Below are 25,331 nucleotides of genomic sequence, written 5' to 3' on the forward strand. Positions count from 1 at the left end.
GGACATTTATTTTTAATAATTTTGTATTTTATTATTAATTATAATAATGCTATTATATATATTTATATCCTTCGACTTGGCCTAGTGTACTCGTGCCAGCAGCTTCTAAAATCGGCAAAAAAAAAAACACCATTTATATATTAATATAATTCATAGTCTCATATAAAGACTTTAAAATAGCGAAACTCGTGGAGAAACTTCTGCTCCAAAATAAAGACTGCCCCAGAAACGGTTAGACTCCGGAAACTGCTATCGAAGCAGCCAACCATACAGAGTCAGCTCAAACGCGACGACGCACAGTAGCGCCTTTTCTCATTTAGCATTGCAAAATTCATATCTTTTGAACCAAATAAGGCAATCGAATAATTTAAACTGCATTGGACACGTAATTGTTGCAAAATGTATATATGTACTGCATAAAGTACCACGCCCACAAATACGCCTTTTTAAAGGGTATCAAAATAAAAAAATATTTTTTTTCGCCCCTGATATGCAGAGCAGTGCCTGCCGCTGGGTTCTCTCCATAAACTTATTATACGTTTTCTTCTCCATGGCTTGCCACCACACTAAGACTCCATACAGCAGAGTCGGACACACCACCGATATGTAGACCCAATGCATTAGAGCGCGTGAGAGCATCTTTTTGATGCATATAGCGCTATGGTGGCCTTTTTTACCCTCTCTACTACATTGGCCTTCCACGTCAGGTTGCTGTCAAGTACAATGCCGAGGTATTTGACTTGTGTTTTAGGGGTCAGCCTGGTTTTGTTAATTTTGGGGGGGATCCATTGCGGCACCTTGTATCTCTTGGTGAAGAGATATAGGTGAAGAGATATAGGAGAATAAGGTCCGTCTTATCCGCATTGATATTGAGTCCTACCTTCTCCGCCCACTCACATATCTCCCTGAGTGTTGTTTCCATGATCGAGCTGAGGGTCGATGGACAGACTCCCGTGATAATTATGTCATCCGCATAAGCTGTTATCTTTGGTGCTTTCCTCTCGAATCTCTTGATTAGGTCATCTACCACCAGATTCCATAGGAGGGGCGACAGAACCCCACCTTGCGGCGTGCCTCTGTGCGCTTCTCTCACCATGGAAGCCCAATCTGATTGTACCCGCCGGCAACTTAGAACATTTTTTATCCACAAGTAGATAGCGGGGGACGAGTTGGTCGCTTCTAGGCGATCCATTATTGCGTCCGTGCTAACGTTGTTGAATGCCCCGGATATGTCCACGAACACTCCAAGTGCATACTCCTTATTGTTTAGGTATCTCTCAATGATGGCTACCAACGAATGTAGTGCCCTCTCCACTGATTTTCCCTTCGTGTAGGCGTGCTGGTTGGTCGACAGTTGTCTCCCTACATAGTTCCTGATGTATGGGTCCAGCAGCTTTTCCAGAGTTTTAAGTAGGAATTAGGTGAGGCTTATCGGTCTGTAATCCTTGGGGCTCATGTGGCTGCACTTTCCTGCTTTGGGCAGGAAGACAATCCGAGAGGTCCTCCATTGGATAGAGATATAGCCCGTGCTTAAACAAGCTGTATATATTGCGTAGAGCCAAGGGGTGATCACTTTCTTGGTCACCTGCAGCATGGCTCGGAATATTCCATCTAGTCCTGGTGCTTTTATCCTCGCAAAGGAGTCTATAGCCCAGTGGATTCTACCAGAGGATATTAAATCTTTTGGGAGATGCTCTACTCCAGTTGCTAGGTCCTGGTGCTTATTTGCATCAGGTACCCCAGTGCATCCTGGGAAATGCGCATGCATTAGTGCTGTTAGGGCCTCTTTGCTGCCCTCCGTCCACTGTCCGTCGCACAGTAGCGCCTCTCGAACAATTAGCGTTGCAAAAATCGAAAAAGTCATGTTCGCAAAAACGATTTTAACCATACTTATTCGACAGTAAATTTCCCAAGGATTCAGAATCTGCAATAAAATCTATTTTAAGATTTTTTTGTTGAAGATATGAGCATTCAAAGTTTAACTTTCTTTCGTTTTTTGCATCATACCAAAAAAAAATGGGTAAATTGGTCGACTTTCAGGTAATATTACACAAAAACCATAAAACCAATGGTCATGGTTTTTACTTTAAATGATAGATACATTCATAAACTATTAAAGAACCCAAAAAAAAACGGCACTTTGGTTTGGGCTTGTACAGGTAAATCGCTACCTGCCAGGTGTCCATTTTTTTCACTTTTTTCTGCCTAAAGTAATCTATAACTTCTGAAGCCGATGAAAGCCACCGACTACACTATGTCTACAAGTTACGTGGATTTTTCCTGGACCAGAATTAACTTTCATCGGCTGCGTCTGCGAAAATGCAACGACATAAACCAAAACTACTCAGGGTTAAATATACCAAAATACCGACACAATTTCATACATTCCAAGAAATATACTAACTGTAGCGCGTGGCGGTTACACTTTGAAAAAAAAATTTTTTTCAGTTTTCAAATTATTTTTATTTAAGCAAATACATAAAAATAAACATAAAAACTTAACAAAAAAATATTTTAAAAAAATTGTTTTCATTGAAAAAAAAATAAAAAAATAAAAATATATCTCTATCCAATGGAGGACCTCTCGGATTGTCTTCCTGCCCAAAGCAGGAAAGTGCAGCCACATGAGCCCCAAGGATTACAGACCGATAAGCCTCACCTAATTCCTACTTAAAACTCTGGAAAAGCTGCTGGACCTATACATCAGGAACTATGTAGGGAGACAACTGTCGACCAACCAGCACGCCTACACGAAGGGAAAATCAGTGGAGACGGCACTACATTCGTTGGTAGCCATCATTGAGAGATACCTAAACAATAAGGAGTATGCACTTGGAGTGTTCGTGGACATATCCGGGGCATTCAACAACGTTAGCACGGACGCAATAATGGATCGCCTAGAAGCGACCAACTCGTCCCCCGCTATCTACTTGTGGATAAAAAATGTTCTAAGTTGCCGGCGGGTACAATCAGATTGGGCTTCCATGGTGAGAGGAGCGCACAGAGGCACGCCGCAAGGTGGGGTTCTGTCGCCCCTCCTATGGAATCTGGTGGTAGACGACCTAATCAAGAGATTCGAGAGGAAAGCACCAAAGATAACAGCTTATGCGGATGACATCATAATTATCACGGGAGTCTGTCCATCGACCCTCAGCTCGATCATGGAAACAACACTCAGGGAGATATGTGAGTGAGCGGAGAAGGTAGGACTCAATATCAATGCGGATATGATGGACCTTATTCTCCTATATCTCTTCACCAAGAGATACAAGGTGCCGCAATGGATCCCCCCCAAAATTAACAAAACCAGGCTGACCCCTAAAACACAAGTCAAATACCTCGGCATTGTACTTGACAGCAACCTGACGTGGAAGGCCAATGTAGTAGAGAGGGTAAAAAAGGCCACCATAGCGCTATATGCATCAAAAAGATGCTCTCACGCGCTCTAATGCATTGGGTCTACATATCGGTGGTGTGTCCGACTCTGCTGTATGGAGTCTTAGTGTGGTGGCAAGCCATGGAGAAGAAAACGTATAATAAGTTTATGGAGAGAACCCAGCGGCAGGCACTGCTCTGCATATCAGGGGCGCTGAGGTCAACCCCCACCAAAGCAATCGAAACCATAATCGGTATATAGATAGATATCCAAGCGCAACTGACAGCAGGAAAGGCGGCACAACGTCTGGTTGCATCAGGCAACTGGTCGCTACAAGGTTTCGGGCACAGTTCAATTGGTCGAGACATGAGCAGTACATCTGACTACATGATACCACTAACCATACAACATATAGACTGGTCATTTCATACAACGAAAATGGACACAAAAATTTCTTAGCGTACGGTCCCATGTTAACTGTTTGCTGTTAGCGACAGACTGTCTGTTAGATTTTAGCTGTTAGCGACCCGTCCCATGTTAGCTGTCAGCTGTTAGCGTCAGGCCTTTACATGTATGCGTGTTCATGCATTCACGTACACGGGTGCATGTGTGCGATCGTTTCATTTCGGCCCAGCAAGAATATTTGGTCTTTTGCTACTTTTCGCGCTAGGTACCCTAACAATATGGGCATATTCGCTATTGGGTTAATGATAAAAAGAAGAATGTTATATGTTATAATACATTTCTTAATGTTTCAGCATACTTTTCATATTTGTTTCCAATTCAAATCATTCAAATATGTTGCAATATGTACATACATATGTATTCGAATGAATAACAATCCATCTACTGAGATAGGAACAGGGCATATTGCAGTCGGTGTCACTTAAAACAGAGACGGGCACGAGATCTAACGGTTTGGGTAGCAGCTCGGCCAAAAAAACAACAAAAACAACCCCCAGCGTCTCGACGCGTTGCCGCACACAGAATGTGCAAGCGATCGCGAGCACCGACTGCAATATGCCCTGTTCCTATCTCAGTAGATGGATTGTTATTCATTCGAATACATATGTATGTACATATATGCAACACATTTCACTGCTGCCACTGATTTGAATTGGAAACAAATATGAAATGTATGCTGAAACATTAAGAAATGTATTATAACATATAACATTCTTATTTTTATCATTAACCCAATAGCGAATATGCCCATATTGTTAGGGTACCTAGCACGAAAAGTAGCAAAAGACCAAATATTCTTGCTGGGCCGAAATGAAACGATCGCACACATGCACCCGTGTACGTGAATGCATGAACACGCATACATGTAAAGGCCTGACGCTAACAGCTGACAGCTAACATGGGACGGGTCGCTAACAGCTAAAATCTAACAGACGGTCTGTCGCTAACAGCAAACAGTTAACATGGGACCGTACGCTAAGAAATTTTTGTGTCCAATTTCGTTGTATGAAATGACCAGTCTATATGTTGTATGGTTAGTGATGATACCCAGAACGTGCCCGGATGTAAAAACAACAGTATTCATGGGACAAAATGACTGGAAGTCAGGCCAGGACCATGCTCAATACCTCAATATATATACCGACGGCTCCAAGGTGGAAGGAGGAGTTGGAGCGGGACCCTGAAATGAGGCTTTTGTATAAGCTACCAAGCTACTGCAGTATATTCCAAGCGGAATTATTCGCCATCAGGATAGCAGCAGAGCTTGCGCGGAGCATAAACTGTTCACATGAGGCGGTCAATATGTTCGTAGGCAGTCGATAAGATCCATGCAATCATCAGCGGTCAGTTCCAAAAATGTACTGGCAAGCAGGGAGTCACTAGATAGCCTAAGCACGACTAAGTCAGTGAGGATCTACTGGGTTCCCAGCCACCAAGGCATAGACGGTAACGAAACCGCAGACGAACTTGCAAAGGAAGGCGTCGGACTGACTAGTGAAAGAGCAGAAAACGTCCCTATCTTCCTAAGAACGCTCCAAAGCGAGCTAAAGAGACGGGCTGACGCAAACGCAAAAAGCAGGTGGAGGAGTAATTCCGCAACCTGCAGAATATCAAAAATCATGTGCAAAGAGCACAACGAGAAACTCATTCACTACGTTCTGCATCTTCCGCGGAGGACTGCAGAATGTTAGTGGGTATTCTAACAGGTCACCGCCTGTCTTCTGCACACGCTATCAAGCTATGTATTACAGACAACGCCAAATGCCTGAAATGTGATGAGTCCGAGGCAACCGAAACCTTGGAGCATCTTTGTAAATGTCCGGCCCTAACGAGGGCAAGAATGAGATACCTAGGCTCTCCAGTTCTGGCATCGCTAGAAGATGCCTCCAGGAGAAAGCCAGGCGAACTCCTTGCCTTTGCGAAAAACACCTTGATATTCAAGGATCTCGAAACCCGCATAAATAGTCTATAGGTCCATCCAGGAGTTTCGCCGGATAGCTATGGGCCATATTGGCCTATGTATGGCCCCACGACGGCCGTCCGGATTAACCTAACTTAACTTACGGCCAAGAATACTTTTCCCTTAAATTTTATGTAATGAACTAGTAACCCATGAACGTACTTAGGTTGGACGCTGGAGCGGACCAAAATCTAATTAGCCCCCTATTAACAAAACTCAGGTAAAACAAACGCGTTTGTCTATACCGGCCAGCTGATATTCCTTGGGAACAAAAGGGACCACGGGAAAATTTAAGAAAAACCCTAAATCAACAAGGGAAATGTTAAAGGGGAATCCGCAAATGTTATCAAATACACTTCCGAGTGGAAACTAGAAAAGGCCTGATATAGTAATTAATAATAATAAATAATTATAGTTATACTTATACATACCATATTATTTTCACAAGATCTCACTGACAATGATGCCGCAGAAATAGTAGGGCATGCGATGTCATTTGGTGTGACCAACTATTGTTTTGGAAAATTTATAATTTATATATTCATAAATAAAAAGGATTTGATCTTCGAGATCAGCTGGAGAGTATGGTGCGACCTGTGGGCAACTGGGGAAAAATTTCGCCAGAAAGACCTGGCTAGACGGCCATGCCCTATCTATTCAAAATCACACACAGGTGATTGTTTGGAACACAGTAATATAATTTTTGTAATAGGTATGCACCCCAGCACCATTTTATACGTCATTTAGTTATTAATGTATATTTTGCTTATTTAGTAATATTTATCGCATTAAACATAAAAATCCCAAAAGGAATTTCGTTCGATTCTTTCGAGAATTTTTCGTTTACCGCTTTGTAGAATTGTAAAATATCCTACTCTGTTCGCGTCCTCCCGCAAAGTCCGACTGAATATATCCATGCTCATTTCCTTTCGATAAAAAAAAATACAAATAAAGAAAGCTAGCTTCGGCACCCCGAAGTTTGTGTACCCTTGCAGTTTTCAGTTGGATCAATAACAATCGATCCAAAAGGTAGATATGTAATAGATATATATTTATACAAAGCTATAATTATTTTGATTTGACCATGTATATGAAAATATGTCAAAGAACATGCTGATCAAGAAAATATTGAGTTTATGGGGTCGGATATGACTCCTTCACTGCGTTGCAAATTTCTGACTTAAATTATAATACTTTCCAAGAATAATAATAACATGAAGGTATGCTAGAAGTTTGTATACCCTTGCAGTTTGCTATTGGATGAGTGAGATTTGATTAATTTCGGTGAAAAAAAAACACGTGTATATATAAACATCTTCTCTTTTAAAAATTGACCAATCGCTCTTAGCGATATAATTAAATATACATATTTATAAGAATATATTGAAAATCGTGAAAAATAGAATTTCTTTATTTTTAATTTTTCGACTGTTCCTATGACAGGTATGCCACCACACTAAGACCCCATACAGCAAAATTGGCGCACCACCTAGATGTAAGAGGCCCCAAGTGCAACTAAGCATCTTCTTAGATGCGTATAGCGCTATGACCCTTTTTCGCCCTCTCCAATACATTGCATTTCCATGCCAGCTTGCTGTCTAGAACAATGGCGAGGTATTTGACTTATGTTGTTGCGGTCAATTTTTTGTCAATTTTTGGGGGGATCCATAGCGGTACCTTGATTTCTTGGTGAATAGAATGAGGTCTGTCTTGCCCGCGTTGATACTGAGTCCTACCGTTTCCTCCCACTCATATGTTTTTCTGAGTGTTGATTCCATAATCGAAGGTCGATGGTAAGCATAGGCTGTTATATTTGCGGCTCTCAAAACTCTTGATCAGGTTTACTGCCAGATTACACATGACCCGCCTTGTGGCATGCCGCTGTGCACTTCTTTCATCATGGAGGTGGTGCTCCAATCGAATTGTACCCGCCTACAACTTAGAAGGTTACTTATTCAGAGGTTGATATAAGTCCAGCAGCTTTTCTGGCGTTTTGAGCTAGAATGAGGTGAGGCTTTCAGTCTGTAGTCCTTGGGGCTCACATGGGTGCGCTTTCTTACTTCTGGCAAGAAAACAATCTGAGAGGTCCTCAATTGGAACCTCTTGCGAACCGTGACTCTCCTAAGCTTTCGCAAGCTGATTTGAACAACATGTTGTCGTGGTGCACTCATAAATTGTTGTTTCCCTCTAAATGTAAATACATATCTTTTTACCGTAGAAACTTTTTCCATACAATAGGGACATGTGTTCTTGAACGTATCCATTCTGCCTCTGGTCACCTGATGTGAGTCGGAGCATATCATTGAAAAACACTCCTTAATTAATTAATTATATTAATTATTATAAATAAACAATATTAGGTTGTTGTAGCCTTGGGTGATCACTTCATTGGTCAACTGTAGCATGGCTGGGAATATTCCATCTAGTCCCGTTGCTTTTATCCCCTTAAAGGAGTCTACATATAGCCCAGTGAATTCTTCTAGAGGATTTAAGATCTTTTGGGAGTTGCTCTTCTCCAGTTGCTCGATTCTGGTGCTTATTGGAATGGGATACCGCAGTGCATCCTGGGAAATGAGCTTGCATTAGTGCTGTTAGGGCACTGTCGTTTATGTATGGTCTCCCCCATACGCAGTGGTGCGCGCTGGCGTCTGCACCCATGAGCAGTTGCTGGTCCTTCGGGCTGGCTTCTAGCAGGCTCTTGAGTTCTTCTGGTGGGGCCGTCCTGTCGTGTGCCATGTAGCGGGAAGCTACCATCAGAGGTGTAATGAGACATAAGGTTAGCGTGTAGACCATTCCGTACAAGTACGGCGGTTCTATTCCTGCTTACCGTTGGTGGATGGAGCAATTTGTAATTTGCGGACTTCAGTACGGCGATGGCATTGCCTGAGGCGACCCATGGCTCCTGGACCAAAGCTATGTCGGTGGATCCTTGCTCCATGGCTATGAGGATTTCCACCGACGCGACCTTGCCCTTATGGAGGTTGAGCTGCAGCACCCTGAGTGTAATGGGTACTGGGCTCACCTCCATACGACGGGTTGACTACTACGGTCAAGTCACCGTCCTCTCCTTTCCAGACCTAGGTCCTTCTCCACCACATCTGCCTTCAGGTTGTGAGCATCCTTATCCCCGGGGTGGCGCTTTTTGAGGCGCAGGTATACGCTACCCATGCCCCACGTCATCTTCCCGTATCTGGGATAAAGGATGTCCTCTGCCTCCTTGTTTATTTGGAGGACTGCACTTTGCCCCCCTCCTTGGGTGATGGCGCCGCAACGTGCTGAACCTTCCAGTCCGCGGTTGGGATATCCGGATTCTGACGCTGCAGTAGCTTCAGCGCCCGGTCCGCTTGGATTGCGATGGGGAAAAGTACTTTCGCCTTTGGAATGGATGGGATTAGCTCCCGATCCACCATCTCTAGCTTGGCTCCCTCCCACAGCGCCTCCAACTGGCAGACCGCTTCCGTCAGCCACTTTCTCGTCGGGTCATCCATGCACTTTAGGATTTTGATCCCATTTAGCCACCCAGCGCCATCGAAGGTGGGCATGGGAGCTTCATCCTCCATCCGTGCGTACAATGACTCAACGAGCCGCTCATGCACCATCTTCCACTGCGCCTCGGTCATTTTGCCGGCTTCATCGCTTCTGTCAATGAGGGCCTCGATCAGGTGTCGTTTGGTCACCTCACTGACTTTTGCGGTTCGTCCACACAGTCGCTCTCGGCTGAGCGTTGCCTTTTGTTGGCAATCGTCTCCTCCACCTTGTTGGCGAATCCACCTGTCGATCTCATGTGGGGGAGTTTGGCGAAGTGAAGCCTCCCCTCCCTATCCTCGGCCCAGGTAAGCTTCACCTTCTCCTCTGGGGATAGGGGGTTTTTTTCTGGAACCGATTCTAAATATGGAGGGCAGCCTTGTACAGCGCCTTGGCCTTCATTCCCTGGCTTGACCGCTTTGGCCCGTCCCTGCGCTGGGAGCTGGTGCCTGGTTTCGGCGAGTGTAGAAGGCTTTCTTCCTTCTATTTGAAGAGCTGCACGCTCTCAAGGTCCGAGTCTGTATCGACTATGGCACGTGAGCGGCTTAACTTCCCCTGCGTCGTTTTTTCGGCTGACATGACCTGCTCCCGTCTAATCAGAGGTGTAATCGCTGGCGACACGCAGAGAGGATTGCTCCCACCGTGCTCGCCGGTGGTAGTGGTCACGCCTTCCACCGACGTTTTGGCTGACATCCCAGCCCAGCTTTCTTTCTTTAAACCCTCCAGAATGGTTTCTTTTTCAGGGGTACCACCTACTTGCGTTTTATGCCTGCCGCCAGGCACCTCCAGCCATGGCTAATGGTTCACTTCTTTCGGCTTTTTAAAGCAGAAGGAATTGAACCGTACGGACGGGGCAGGCAGCGATGCATTACCCGTATCCGGGTTAATACAATGCCCATTCCCCAGCCGGCAACCTCGGGTAAGGTTCAAGTGGAGGATTTTTTCCAGCCATTTATAGAAATAAGTTTCGATTATATTTTCAGTTTATTATATTTGTTTGTATTTATACATATTGATTTATGGTTGGCCGTGGGTTTTTTTGCTGCTTCTGTGATCGTTGGAGGTATTTTCTTAACTGCCTGCCGTTTTGAAGCAGCAGAATATTTGGGCAGCGGGAGAGCTGCTGGGAGAAGCTTTGCACGAAGCGCTAGCGAGAGAGTGCTCTACTTTGAAAAGGTCGGCTAGGTTACAGGTTCTCTACACCTCCTGACCGTTCCTATGCTAACTATGTGATATAGTCGTCCGATTTTTATAATATTGAAACCGAAATTCTGAAATAATACAAAACGCCCATATCTGAAAAAGGAAAAAATATGTTGAAAAACAGCAAAGTTCTAATTTTTTATTTCTATTTCCTGATCCTATATATCGCGGTTATATGATATCGTCGGCCGATCCGGCCCGTTCCGACATGTATAGTAGTGAAAATAGTTAGGAACTATCTGGAAAGTTTCATTCATTGAGGGAAACAGACAGACGGACATGGCTATATCGACTTGGCTGTTGCTGCTGATCAAGAATATATATACTTTATAGGGTGGGAACCGTCTCCTTCTCTGCGTTTCTAACTTTTTTTTTTTTTTTTTTTTTTTTTTGCCGGGTTTCTGCTTCCACCTCCCGCCCAACCGACCGAGGGGCGCAGCCGTGTGACGTACGGCACGAATCGCGAACTAGATAGACGCGGTGAATGAAGGAAGAAAAGAACGAGGAAACGTTACAAGAGAACAAAAATAAAATTTAATAAGGGAAAAAAAAATATAATATAATAAAAATAGTAATAATTAAGTAAAAACGCATGCAAAATAAATATAAAAAATATAAAATAATGTAAATAAATAATAACTACGATAAATAAATAAAAACGCGTGCAAAATAAATATAAAAAAAAATAATATAATGTAACTAAATAATAACTACGATAAATAAATAAGAACGCATGCAACATTAGACTACGGTGCTACACTACGAGCTAACTCTACAAGTATTAAAGTTTTTAATATAGAAGGGTTATCGCTACGAATTATAATGTCAGAGAGGCGGTTGTAATCCATACATAAAACCCTAAAGGGTTCATGTACTTCAAACTCCCGCCTACAGTGATTTACTACTAAAGGGATAAGGGTTCTAGATGTTAGTCGGGGAACGTGGAAGTTAAGCTGCCCTAAAAGAAAGGGGCTCTCAACAACACCGTTTATTAGGTTATGAAGGAATACGACACCAAGCATCGTTCTACGGTTAGCTAGGGAGGGTAAGTTAATTAATAGGAGTCTACTTGAATAGGACGGTAGCCTCTCATCAGCATCCCAAGGTAGGCCACGGAGGGCGAAAAGTAAAAAGTTCTTTTGTACAGATTCATTACGGTTAATATGGATTCCGAATTGAGGACTCCAGACGCATACCATACTCCAATATAGGGTGAACTAACGAAGTAAAAAGGGTCTTCGTTATATAAGGGGAATCGAATTCCTTCGACCACCTCTTAATAAAACCGAGCACGCCTTTGGCTTGCACGAAATATGTTCATGCACGAAATATGTTCAGAGAACAAAAGTTTAGGGTCTAAGCGAACGCCTAAATCATCAACAAGAGATATTCTTTCAAGAGCGCTATCATTTAGCGTATAAGTGGCAAACTGGGGAGTGACACGTGAAAATGTCATCAGCTTGCATTTAGAGCTATTGAGATGTAATAAATTAGCACGACACCAAGCTTGAAAGTTATTAAGATACGATTGCAGGTCTGACTGGCAAGAGCTGTCCTTATACTGCAAGCATAGCTTAACGTCATCAGCGTACATAAGTACTCTAGAATTCGTTAGAACCAGCGGGAGGTCATTGATAAGCAATGTAAATAGCAGCGGGCCTAGGTGGCTACCCTGTGGGACGCCAGAAGTGACTCTGAGGAATTTGGATAGAGCATTTTTAAACAGAACCTTTTGAGTTCTGTCACTCAAATAGCTCAAAATCCATTTAGGAAGATCGACAGGAAACCCGATTAAGTCAAGCTTCCTTACAAGAAGAGAGTGATTAACCGAGTCAAAAGCTTTACTGAAGTCTGTGTAAATCACGTCGGTTTGAAAGTTACGTTGGAAACCTCTAATAACGAAGGAGGTGAGTTCCAGGAGATTTGTAGTGGTCGATCTTCGCCTCATAAAACCATGCTGACATGGAGAAATTACGGATCTGCATAAATGCTGCAAGTGGGGAGTAATTATATTCTCGAAAAGTTTTGGAATTGCCGACAACTTAGAGATTCCTCTATAGTTGCTGGCGTCCGATTTGCTACCTTTTTTGTGGAGAGGAATGATAAATGATTCCTTCCAAATAAGGGGAAATTCTGAGGTTTCTAAAGATAAGGTAAACAGTTTCAGAAGGGGATTGCACAGAGCTCCGGCACAATACCTGAGCACGCAGCCTGGTATTCCATCGGGACCCGGTGAGTAAACTGGTTTTACACGATGAAGATCCGAACTAAGGGAGCTTTCGGTTAAAATAGGACTGAAAATTAGGTTCGACTTGGGCAAATCAAAAGAGTAAGCCTGATCTAAGCTATTTGAGGAGCAATACGTAGTAAACTCGGCAACGAGATCGGCGATGGCCTGATCAGAGTTTGCTGTAGCGTTCTTGAACGAAAGCGATGAAGGATGTAAATTGGGTTTTCGCATAGTGTTAACAAAGTTATAAAACTGTTTCGGGTCCTGCGTGAACTGAAGCCTACAACGAGTTAAATAACTTTTATAACATTGCGCGTTAAGCACGGTGAAATTCGACCGAGCACTAACTACAATTATAATACCCTGCAAGGGTATAAAAAACTTCAGAAATTTTAAATTTCACCACACACGTAGGATTTTTTCGATATTTTGATTTTTTGCAAAATGGTGAGTGATTAAATAAAATTTTCAATTTTCATGAAAAAAAAACGTCACAAAATTGTTGATAAAAAAAAAGAAAGCAAAAAAAAAATCCTACGTGTGTCGATAGCCATAGGTATTTTGAATATACTGTCAAAATTTCAGATCGATCGGTTAAGATTTGTTTGAGTTATGTTTTCGGCCACCTCAAAAAAATTTGTTTTGAGAAAAACGCGTTTAAAGTTTTAAAATCGTATATGATTACATGTGAGGTACGCCGCAGAATGGAAAATTTCGACACTTAGAAACTTTTGCCGGACTCTATCTTTCGATATGTTATTTTTAAGACCCTAAAGTATTTTTTAAGCAAAAAAAAAATTTTTCAATTTTTAAAAAAGTTACTCAGATGTCCCCCCTTAACTTAATTTGCTGATGATTAAAAAAAATATATTTATCAAAGATGCTTCCTATTATCCCTATTGTATATCTCTATGAACCGGTCTAAGAACCGAAAGTCTCCGGATACTCTAGCTGAATGAGAAATATACATAAAAATGATTTTAAATATTTAACTTTTTTTATTACAGATATGATGTCGGGCGAACAAAAAGTTGGATATGCAGATATGACAACTATGTCTGAAATTGATGAAATCGGCATAAATCAAAATCTGCACATTCGGTATTGCAGTGATATTATTTATGTATCCTTTACAATTTAAAACTTGTTGGTATCTGAGAAATTTTAATTGCGTATACGTATCTTACTTATTTATTTAAAAATTAATGTTAGCTTCGGTGTTCTATCTTACTTAAAATGTAATATTTAATAAACAAGAAAGGAAGCTAACTTCGGCGTGCCCTTGCAGTTTGTAAGGCATCATTAAGAATCGATTCATTCTGGTAAAATAGAAAATATTAAAGGAAATTTATATATAATAATTTTGTTTTGATAAAATTTAAAAAAAGACGAAAAAAACTATATTTTTAGATTTGAAATATCTAATTTAATAAAAATTATAAATTTAAATGCTGAAAAAACACAAAACAAAGTTTCATTACATTTTACCTGTACTTATCTGTTTACAGTTTGACTGTTACAGTTTTACATTCCCAGCTTTACATTTTCTCTACATCTACTGATCGCTTCTATGGCAGCTATATGATATAGTTCTCGGATTTTCATAAAATTTAAGTTCTGAAATAATAAAATAAGCTTGTATCTCAGAGTAGATGAAAATACGTTGAAAAACAAAGAAGCTATAATTATTTTCCTATTCATTTATATTTAAAATTTGACAGTTACAGCTTTACATTTTTCTGTACAACCACTGATAGCTATATGATGAAGTCGTCCACTTTTCATAAAATTAAAATTAAAATTTTGAAAAAAAGATTAACAACGTAGAAAATCCACTAAGGTATAATTTTGTTCCATTAATTAACCGATCGTTCTTGTGGCAGCTATAAGCTATAGTTGTCCGATTTTCAAAAAATGTATATGAATATTTTGATATAATAAAAAAGCTCATATCTCAAAGTAGATGAAAATACTTTGCAAAACAACTATGTTATTATTATTTTTTTCTATTAACTATAAGATATAGTGGTCCGATTTTTATAAAATTAAAACCGAAATTCTGAAATATAAAAAATGGCTATATCTCTAAAATTATGCAAAACAAGATATAATTTTTTCTAAAAACTTTTCGAACACTTATTTGGCAGCTATATGGTTTAGACCGACATGTATAGCAGTGAGAGTATTCAGAAGACAATATGCAAAGTTTCATTCAGATAGCTTTAAAACTGAGGGACTACTTTGCGTAGAAACGGACGGACAGACGGACATGGCTAGATTGACTTGGCTGTTGATGCTGATCAAGAAAATATATATTTTATAGGGTCGGAAAGGTCTCCTTTACTGAGTTGCAAACTTCTGACTAAAATTGTAAAACCCTGCAAGGGTATAAAAATAAAAGGAAATTTTATAAAAGTTGTATATTTATACATACTATATAATAATTTGGTTTAAATAAAATATAGACTATTTATTCTGGTTTCGAGCTGCTCCAAGACGAAGGTGTTTGCCTGGATTCCTCCTGGAGGCATCTTCTCTAGCGAACCGGAGAGCCTAGGTATCTCATCCCTCGTTAGGGCCGGACATTTGCCAATGAGTTGCTCCAAGGATTCGATTGCCTCTGATTCATCACATTTCCGGCATTTGGCGTTGTCGGTAATACCCAGCTTGACTGCATGTACAGCAGACAGGCAGTGACCAGTTAGGATACCCACTAACATTCTGCAGGCCTTCCGCGGAAGATGCAGCACGTAGTGGGTGAGTTTCTCGTTGTGCTCTTTGCACATGATTTTTGATATTCTGCAGGTTGCGGAATTACTCCTCCACCTGCTTTTTGCGCTTGCGTCAGCCCTTCTCTCTAGCTCGCTTTGGAGCGTTCTTAGGGAGATAGGGACGTTTCCTATTCTCTCAATCGCTAGTCCAACGCCTTTCTTTGCCAGTTCGTCCGCGGTTTCGTTACCGTCTATGCGTTGGTGGCTGGGAACCCAGTAGATCCTCACTGACTTAGTCGTGCTTAGGCTATCTAGTGATTCTCTGCTTGCCAGTACATTTTTGGAACTGACCGCTGATGATTGCATGGATCTTATTGCTGCTTGACTGTCTACGAACAAATTGACCGCCTCATGTGGACGGTTTATGCTCTGCGCAAGGTCTGCTGCTTCCCTGATGGCGAATACTTCCGCCTGGAATATCCTGCAGTAGCTTGGTAGCTAATACGACAGCCTCATTTCAAGGTCTGAACAGTATATGCCCCAACTCCTCCTTCCATCTTGGAGCCGTCGGTGTATATATTGAGGTATTGAGCATGGTCCTGGCCTAACTTCCAGTCATTTGGTCCCATGAATACTGTTGTGTTTACATCCGGGCACGTTCTGGGTATCATGTAGTCAGATGTACTGCTCATGTCTGGGCCAATTGAACTGTGCCCGAATCCATGTAGCGACCAGTTTCCTGATACAACCAGACGTTGTGCCGCCTTTCCTGCTGTCAGTTGCGCTTGGATATCTAGGGGATATATACCGATTATGGTTTCGAGTGCTTTGGTGGGGGTTGATCTCTGCGCCCCTGATATGCAGAGCAGTGCCTGCCGCTGCGTTCTCTCCATAAGCGTGTTATACGTTTTCTTCTCCATGACTTGCCACCACACTAAGACTACATACAGCAGAGTCATACGCACCACCGATATGTAGACCAAATACATTAGAGAGGGTGAGAGGCCCCATGTGCGGCTAAGCATCTTCTTGGATGCATATAGCGCTATGGTGTCCTTTTCACTACTCTACTCTACTACATTGGCCTTCCACGTCAGAAGAGAAGAAGAGAAGAAGGTCCGTCTTATCCGCATTGATATTGAGTCCTACCTTCTCCGCCCACTCACATATCTCCCTGAGCGTTGTTTCGATGATCGAGCTGAGGGTCGATGGACAGACTCCCGTTATAATTATGCTTATGTCATCCGCATAAGCTGTTATCTTTGGTGCTTTTTAGGTCATCTACCACCAGATTCCAGACAGAACCCCACCTTGCGGCGTGCCTCTGGGCGCTCCTTTCACCATGGAAGCGGTGCCCCAATCTGATTGTACCCGCAGGAAACTTAACATTCTTATCCACAAGTTGATAGCTTATATCTTAAAGTAGATGAAAATACGTTGAAAAACAACGAAATTATAATTTTTTTCTCTTAATACGACTCAGCGGCGGCGTATTTGCAATAATGTTGAAGGTTAGAATCTGTTCACGCCAGAAAGGCGCTCAATTTCGGGAGGCAGTGTGATCCCGAACGCTCTCTTTTTCTCTCCCTCTTCCTCCGGACTTCCAGTCCTAGAGCTTCCAATCCGCTCTCCCTAGCTTTAGTTTCTTTTGTATTGAACAGTACCAATTACTCCTTCTACTAATAAACATCGACGCACGTCGCGTAAAACCCCGTCAAGTCTCCGTGTTCTTATTTCGAGTGCATTTCAGCTTAAAGCCGCCCCCCTCCAACATTTGGTCCATCAGAGCCGGATTTCATCCACCAGCAGCTCCGGTGGCTTTAACACCGCACAAGATAAGTTCAAATATATTATTGCTGCCGGTCATACAGTTAGGTTTTGCGAAGCTCAATTCGTCTTAATCTCTCTGTATGATTTGTCTAAATCCTAAGTCCGATTGATCAGACACTACGGCAGCATAATAAGTTCCAATTCCAAATCCAAATTTCATTTTCTACATTTGTGCCAAAATAAATAAATAAATGCAATAGCCACAGTGAGAATTTAATTCCAATAGTTTTCAATTCCTCTTCGTTAACTGTGTTCCCGCTAGCATTTATTTACATTTACATACATATTCAATACAGTCCACTCCATAAGACTACGATCGCTGTCAACATTGACATTTCCCCAATTCGAGAAATTATATCCAAATAATTTCTATACAAGATCTACGGGTTCCGAAATTCATAAAGTGTTTGTTTAAATAAATGCCTAAGCCACAGTAAAACTTTCCAATTTCGAATTATTCTTAATTCCATCTCGTTTACTGTGTTCCCGCTAGCATTTATTTACATTACATACATACTACAAATACAGTCCACTTCACTCTGAAACTTATATTTACAAATGTACAACAATATAACTACATACATACAACAATAACTGTCCGCAGGTACTACAATTATAAATTGATTGAATTCGTACATATATTTGTTTATTTACTCCCTTGCTCTATCCTGAGCTGCAGTTACATATGTACATACATACATAATCGTCTGCAAGTCGACGCTCCAATATTTGGCAATTTTTTCCGCCTCTCCTTATCTCCGCTATTTTGCACTTGCATACGACAAGTGCACAAATAGACACACACACGTATTGGTTCCGAAATACAGCACCGGTCAATCACATAAGTCCAGATAAATAAAATAATTTGTAAATTATTTTATATTAAAATTCCAACTAACTAATTAAGTTAGAAATCCAAGTGCGCTTCCGTATCCGCACTAGTGTGACCGTATATTATTCGCTGCTGACCGGAATTATTAAATTAAATTGCATATTTCCGTTTTAAAGTCCAAGGGAGAAAATACAATTTTCCACAAATATAATAATTATTTCAAAAATAATTATTACGAGTCCGATTGGTTCCTAAATTCCCAATCAAACTTCGACACATTACTATTTCGTAATATATATTTACAGTAAATTGTCGTAAAAAATATATAAAATGACTTCTACTATTTTGAACAAATTTACTTTGATTTGTGACCGTCTGAGGCACTTCGACTCCAGAGTCTGCAATCCAGCAGCACCCACTCCATCCAAGTACACTTGCCAAATCCATCTCGACCAAGTCCGAGCGCTATGGGACAAGGTCGAGACAGAGTACGAAGCTTGTTCAGAGCTAATTTCAGTTGGTTTAGAGGGCGCTGCAGACACCTTGCCTACTCTTAAGGCAAAATACGACGACACCTATTCCATTTATGAACGGTGTGCCGCCAAGTTCATGGAACAGATCGATACGATCTCTGCTAAAGCAGCTCCAGTCCAACCTCCTGCGCCCCAAAATTCCTTTCCGTCTGGCTGTCGGCTTCCTCCGTGCGAAACGGAAGTGTTCTCGGGCGATTATCTTCGCTGGCCGACTTTCCGAGACCTTTTCACAGCGGTCTATATCGACAATCCTACGCTGACCCCTGTAGAAAAGTTGTTCTATTTAAATGCCAAGACTAGTGGTGAAGCTCATTCTATAGTTTCCAATTCGCCACTCACCAATGACCTAACTGAGCGTTTCGAAAATAAACGCGCGTTGGTAAACAGCCAACTGAAGAAATTGTTGAACATTCAGTCCATTGAACGTGAGTCCTCGGCAGCCTTGAAGGAGCTGCAGAATACAATTCAAAATTGCCTCACATCCCTAGCTCTGTCCGGCCTTCCTACGGATAATTGGGACTGCCTCCTGGTTTATTTGTGCTCCACGAAGCTTCCAAAGCTGACGCTTTCCTTATGGGAGCAATCCTTAACAAATAAAACCGATATTCCGTCGTGGCTAGAACTTGATTCGTTCCTTACTGAGCGCCACAGAACTCTGGAAACCATCGATTCTCTCCAGCCTCCTACGTTACGCCTCAGTCCGTCCAACCCGACAAAATCCATCGTGGCACCGCGAGTACTAAAATCCTTTAGTACGCGGATTGTTCCCATATCCAAAAGATGCGATTTGTGTTCTGCAGAGAACCATCCAGTGCGTAAATGTCCACGCTTCCTCCAGATGACGATAGAAAATCGAACTTCGTACATTGAGAAAAAGCAGTTGTGCTTAAATTGCTTTGCAAGCGGTCATCCACTCCGTAATTGCACAAGCGCCCACAGCTGTCTTACGTGTCACGGTCGGAATCACACATTGTTGCATCCAAGCAACACTTCATCCAGTGTTCCGAATCCTCGTGATGACGCACCACAAATTCCCGCACCCATCCAAAGAGTTTCCTCGTTCTCCACACGAGTGACCACTTCTGCCGATTCCAATTACTGGGTTCCGTACGACGACAGCAAGAGCAGACGTTCCCGAGGTATTTTATCCTACCAATGCCGAGTCTGCCAAGGGAACCATCCTCTTCGGAAGTGCCACCGTTTTCTCCGGCTTGATGCGAAGAAACGGCTCCAGACAGTCATCGACAGGAAGTACTGCGTCAACTGCCTGGCCCACCACCATTCCGGAGGATCCTGTCGAAGTAGCGATCGATGCCAGTCGTGTGGACAGGATCACCACACCCTTCTACATGCCGACGAACGCTCAGCGTTATCCTACGCTTTCCAGAGCTAATACTTCCTGGTACTTTTGCTGCGTATCCTCGCAAGGGGGGGGAGAATGTTCACGCCAGAAAGGCGCTCAATTTCGGGAGGCAGTGAGATCCCGAACGCTCTCTTTTTCTCTCCCTCTTCCTCCGGACTTCCAGTCCTAGAGCTTCCAATCCGCTCTCCCTAGCTTTAGTTTCTTTTGTATTGAACAGTACCAATTACTCCTTCTACTAATAAACATCGACGCACGTCGCGTAAAACCCCGTCAAGTCTCCGTGTTCTTATTTCGAGTGCATTTCAGCTTAAAGCCGCCCCCCTCCAACATTTGCTAGCGGGAACACAGTTAACGAAGAGGAATTGAGAACTATTGGAATTAAATTCTCACTGTGGCTATTGCATTTATTTATTTATTTAAACACACACTTTTGGATTTTGGCACAAATGTAGAAAATGAATACCGAATTATTTTGGATTTTTGGAAGGTATTATGCTGCCGTAGTGTCGGATTAATCGGACTTGGATTTAGACAATAATCATACAGAGAAGTTAAGACGAATTGAGTTTCGCAAAACCTAACTGTATGACCGGCAGCAATAATGTAATGGACTTATCTGGTGCGGTGTTAAAGCCACCGGAGCTGCTGGTGGATGAAATCCGGCTCGAAGGACCAAATGTTGGAGGGGGGCGGCTTTAAGCTGAAATGCACTCGAAATAAGAACACGGAGACTTGACGGGGTTTTACGCGACGTGCGTCGATGTTTATTAGTAGAAGGAGTAATTGGTACTGTTCAATACAAAAGAAACTAAAGCTAGGGAGAGCGGATTGGAAGCTCTAGGACTGGAAGTCCGGAGGAAGAGGGAGAGAAAAAGAGAGCGTTCGGGATCACACTGCCTCCCGAAATTGAGCGCCTTTCTGGCGTGAACAGAATCGAATCGATTTTAAGGACCACCCACAAAATAATTATTTATGAATCAAGTACTTCAGTATTAGCTAATTCAATTATGCAGTAATATTCCCAAAACTTCAAGGAATGAAATACAATTAACATTTGTAATTTACAAAGTCGCATTGTATTTTAAAATAATTAATTTCTGATTTTGCGGATTTGAATCCGCCGGCCCAATTGCAGTCAAAAAGTTTCCGAGCTTTTCGCTCGCAAATTAACGGAGACTTAACAGAGGGAAATACGAATCCGTAAGAATTTTTTGGAAGTGAACACTAGAACAGGTCAGGGAAATCCGAATCCGAATCAATTTTACGGAAGTGCCAACTAGAATTGGCCTGATATACTTAATTTTAACACATATAATCTTATATATATGTCGGCGAGTTGGTTGCTAAGTGCAAATTTGGAAAGCTTGTTGCTATGGCAACAGAACTATTCGGCATGCTCAGGTATTGGTAGCCTGTAGGTGTCGCTGGCGCGCAGGCGCAATGACAGTTGAGTCGGTAACAGGAGTGTTACTGAGTGAGGTCTGTTCGTCTGTCGCAACAATAGGAGAGAATGAGAGAGACAGCTTGAGATTGTCTAGGAATGACATCTGAGTGAAAAGTAAGAAAAGGTGAAAGGGCCACAGGAAAAGTGGCGTGATGACAGATTCGATTTGACTGCGCAGGCGAACAGAACTCGCTGGCTCGACTACGGTTAAATTAAATAACGGATATCTCCGACATCAGAAGTGGGATTCACCATAGCCTCGCGGGCATTCTGATAAAGTGATTTTCGGTCGATATTAAATTCAGTGGCGCATCGAAGGCTTGCGCAGCCGCGTGGTGCGAGACACCGGAGTCGTGATAGGCAGTCAAATGCACTGGTCGCGTGTTGAGCCGGACGGTTGCAAGTGTCATCAGTGTCGGCCAGAAAATTTGGGGAAGAATGGAAGACAACAACAACAGCACACTGGCGGAACTGCGGCTGAAGTGCGGAGAGCTGGAGTGACGCACTTCAGGCGTGATAACGGTGGTCACATTGCATCTGTGTGCACGAGATGGGTATCAGCGGCTGCGAGCGGCAGCATCAGCTGCATGTAGAAGCGAGTTGATTTGTGTGATTCAACAGTGACAGTATCGGGTGAGCCCTTTCCAATTATTCTTTGATTTGGGAGCTGAATTGGCTAAAAGATGGGAATAGAGATGTGTTTGATTGCAGTGTTGTTTGCACATCTGCCTTCCCATTGGCGAGCCCTGTGCTACGATAGGTTGTGCTTAGACTATCGGAAGCAATATTCGAAAATGGTTTCGGACAGTGGCCTTTGCCGCTTATGTCAGACCCTGTGAAGGAAAAATGTTTCTGTTGAAAAATAATTAATTTAAAAAAATTACGAGTTGCCGTCTGTTTGGTCTGCCGTGCCGTTTGGTTTGAAGAGTGCATCTTCTACCTTCATCATGCAATTGTTAAGGCGTTTGGAATTTATCATGATTATTTGCGATAGTTTACATAGATGCATGTTAATCATGGCAAACTCGGAAGAAAAGGCTTTCCGAAGGCTGAAGGTTGTATTAAATGTGTTGACTGTACCAGAGTTGCCATTTAACGTTACCAAATGTGGGTTTCTTGAACCTACTACGCAGTATCTGAGCTATGAGGTGTGCGGTGGAGAAATCAGACCCAATTCCTAGAAAATCCTTACGTTAAAGGTCCGTCCTTTTAATCGGTGCAATTAAGAGACCGTCGTAAGACCATTTATTGAATTGGTGCCTTATTTTCAAAAACGTGTGCCTCGATTTTCTCAGATCATGAGACAGATTCTTCGGCTTCAAGTATCTTTAAGTGAAATGACGATATTCAGAAATTGGAACGAACGTTTTTAATATTATTACAAATGAGCCTGTAATCGTTATTTGTGGGTTCGAAACATCTGATCAAATTTGAAACAGATATAAGCTCTTGTGGATATGGTCCAATGCTAATACACCTAATTAATGGAGACCCTTATGTTGGTGGATATATTGGTAGAACTATGTGTCTTGTGGAGTCCAAGTAGCCTTTGTATGAATTGGAAATATTGGTTGGCGTGCAATTATTCTGACATTTTTGGCATTGTTTGCTCAGATGAGAGTTTGTAGTCTATACTTATTGCAGATGTAATCATTTCTAAAAAAAAAAATTAACTGAAGTGCATCATAGAGTAGAGGAAGAGAAAGCGCAAGGCAATTGTGGAATTCTTTTTGTGTCCAGAATTCACATGACTGATTTAACTCCGATAAATAAAAATAAATTGACAGAAAAACGTCTGAACTTAGAATGAAATCTCAAATGACCGACTGATCAACTTCAGGATTCAGGATTTATTGGTATAGTTTATAAACAACTAAAAATAATTGAAATCAACTTGAGTTACGAAGAGGGATTTTAAAGAATACAGAGAGGTGTGAGGCAATGTTATCTGCCAGTAGTGTCCCCTAAATTTTGTTGGATAGTTATTAATCAAGGTTATAAATCCGTTATGTGTTTGGGTTGGAAAAAATAGACTCAGCAATATTTATCAGAATTGTTGGAAATGACTAAGTTTAAAGATTGTTGAAAATTGTATCATGTGTAAAGTTGTAAAGTAGTCATCTGGCTGGATACCAGGACCGCAGAGGTGATGGGAAGATGCTCTTGGCGGGGTGCAACTTGCGGCGAACTGCACAGTTAGTAGTGCAACCAATGCAAGCCCTTAAGAGATGCCAATCGGACCCACCCTTTGGGCTTGATACCACCACATGACACAGAGAAAAGTATAAAGAAAGAGAAATTTAAAGTTACGTTATGCCGGTTCGGTAAAATTATGGAAGTAAGAGCACAATTTTGTTAAGGCAAGATTAACTTAAAATGGATAAATTGGAAATTGAAATTGTTACGAATGAGAGAGAGGAGAAAGAAAGAGATAAAGAAATGAAGATGGAAATCGGTACATTTTAAAATCCTTAACAAGCAAAAGAACTTATAAGTATGCGCATGAGTTTTTGAGGGCATTGCCAAATAGACAAATAAGCAATGACGTTGATTGATTAAAGATTAAAGTTGATTAAAGATTTAGACGACTCAAGTGGAGATGCGTCTGATTCCCATGTGGGGAATGATGATATGGATGGCACGGTTGATGCCTTGGAATCCCAAGAGGGGATATAAAGACCGCACCATAACAGAAGGAATTGTTATGGCGGGGGTCAGTGGAGACCGCACCATAACAGAAGGAATTGTTATGGCGGGGGTCAGTGGAGACCGCACCATAACAGAAGGAATTGTTATGGCGGGGGTCAGTATGTGGGTGTAAAAGGAAATACACCAGTTGATAAAGCTATGTAATTAGAGAAGTCTGAATTGTAAATTATGATTAAAATGAAGATGTAATTTGTTATGTTATCATGAAACCAAGATGCTTATTTTGTCTAAATGCCTCAATACTTATGTTTAGAAAATTAATGAAATGTTTGTTGACAATAAAATGTAACGAGTACCGAAATTTTAGAATACTGTGATTTAAAGTTAACACACGAGGACGTGTGATTTGTCAGGAAGGCCGTGTCGGATCACATGAAACGGGGCCTACTTTATTCCTATGGTCAGAATATGTGAAGCGGAGCCTTTTGAAATACGAAAAGAGCTTGTACTCTATGGTTTCGAAAGGTTATCCTGCCAAACTAACATTTGAAGACACTAGAAGTGTAAGCGAGAGATCGCCGACTGAGGCACTCGTTGGTGGAATCATTTATAAGGCTGTGAGGGTCCAGAGAGACCGTGACGCAAGAGGTGCGTGTGAGCGTTGCAAAGTGTGCAGCAAGAGCCTGTATAAATTGATGAAGAGATGTTGAGTAAGAGTTGTGGTACGAGCAGAGAAAGAAGATACAGATTTGGTACGAGAAGAGAATGAAGTGGCGAGAAGAAATAAAAGTAAAGCTTATTTGACATGAATAAAACAGATAAAATGAAATGTTAAGTTGAGACCAAAGAGAGAAAAAAGAGAGAATGATAAATGAAAATGACAGTTATGTTTAGAGCTATTAGAAGACACGTCACGCGAGGACGCGTGAATTGTCAGGATGGCCGTGTCGGCGAGTTGGTTGCTAAGTGCAAATTTGGAAAGCTTGTTGCTATGGCAACAGAACTATTCGGCATGCTCAGGTATTGGTAGCCTGTAGGTGTCGCTGGCGCGCAGGCGCAATGACAGTTGAGTCGGTAACAGGAGTGTTACTGAGTGAGGTCTGTTCGTCTGTCGCAACAATAGGAGAGAATGAGAGAGACAGCTTGAGATTGTCTAGGAATGACATCTGAGTGAAAAGTAAGAAAAGGTGAAAGGGCCACAGGAAAAGTG

The 25,331-nt window shown here is 41.9% G+C and overlaps 1 protein-coding gene across 1 annotated transcript in view; it reads left to right on the forward strand.

The window, feature by feature from the left end:
* Myo81F (Myosin 81F) overlaps positions 1-25,331 on the forward strand; it is a 530,639-nt gene that overhangs the window by 35,652 nt on the left and 469,656 nt on the right. Inside the window, exon 2 of the mRNA XM_070285196.1 lies at positions 13,767-13,882. Within this exon, the coding sequence (XP_070141297.1) occupies positions 13,769-13,882 (114 nt within the window). The 5' untranslated portion in view covers positions 13,767-13,768. The remainder of the gene's footprint in view (positions 1-13,766; positions 13,883-25,331) is intronic.

This window comes from Drosophila kikkawai, chromosome 3L (assembly GCF_030179895.1).
Source record: "Drosophila kikkawai strain 14028-0561.14 chromosome 3L, DkikHiC1v2, whole genome shotgun sequence".
Classification (NCBI taxonomy): Eukaryota; Metazoa; Arthropoda; class Insecta; order Diptera; family Drosophilidae; genus Drosophila; species Drosophila kikkawai.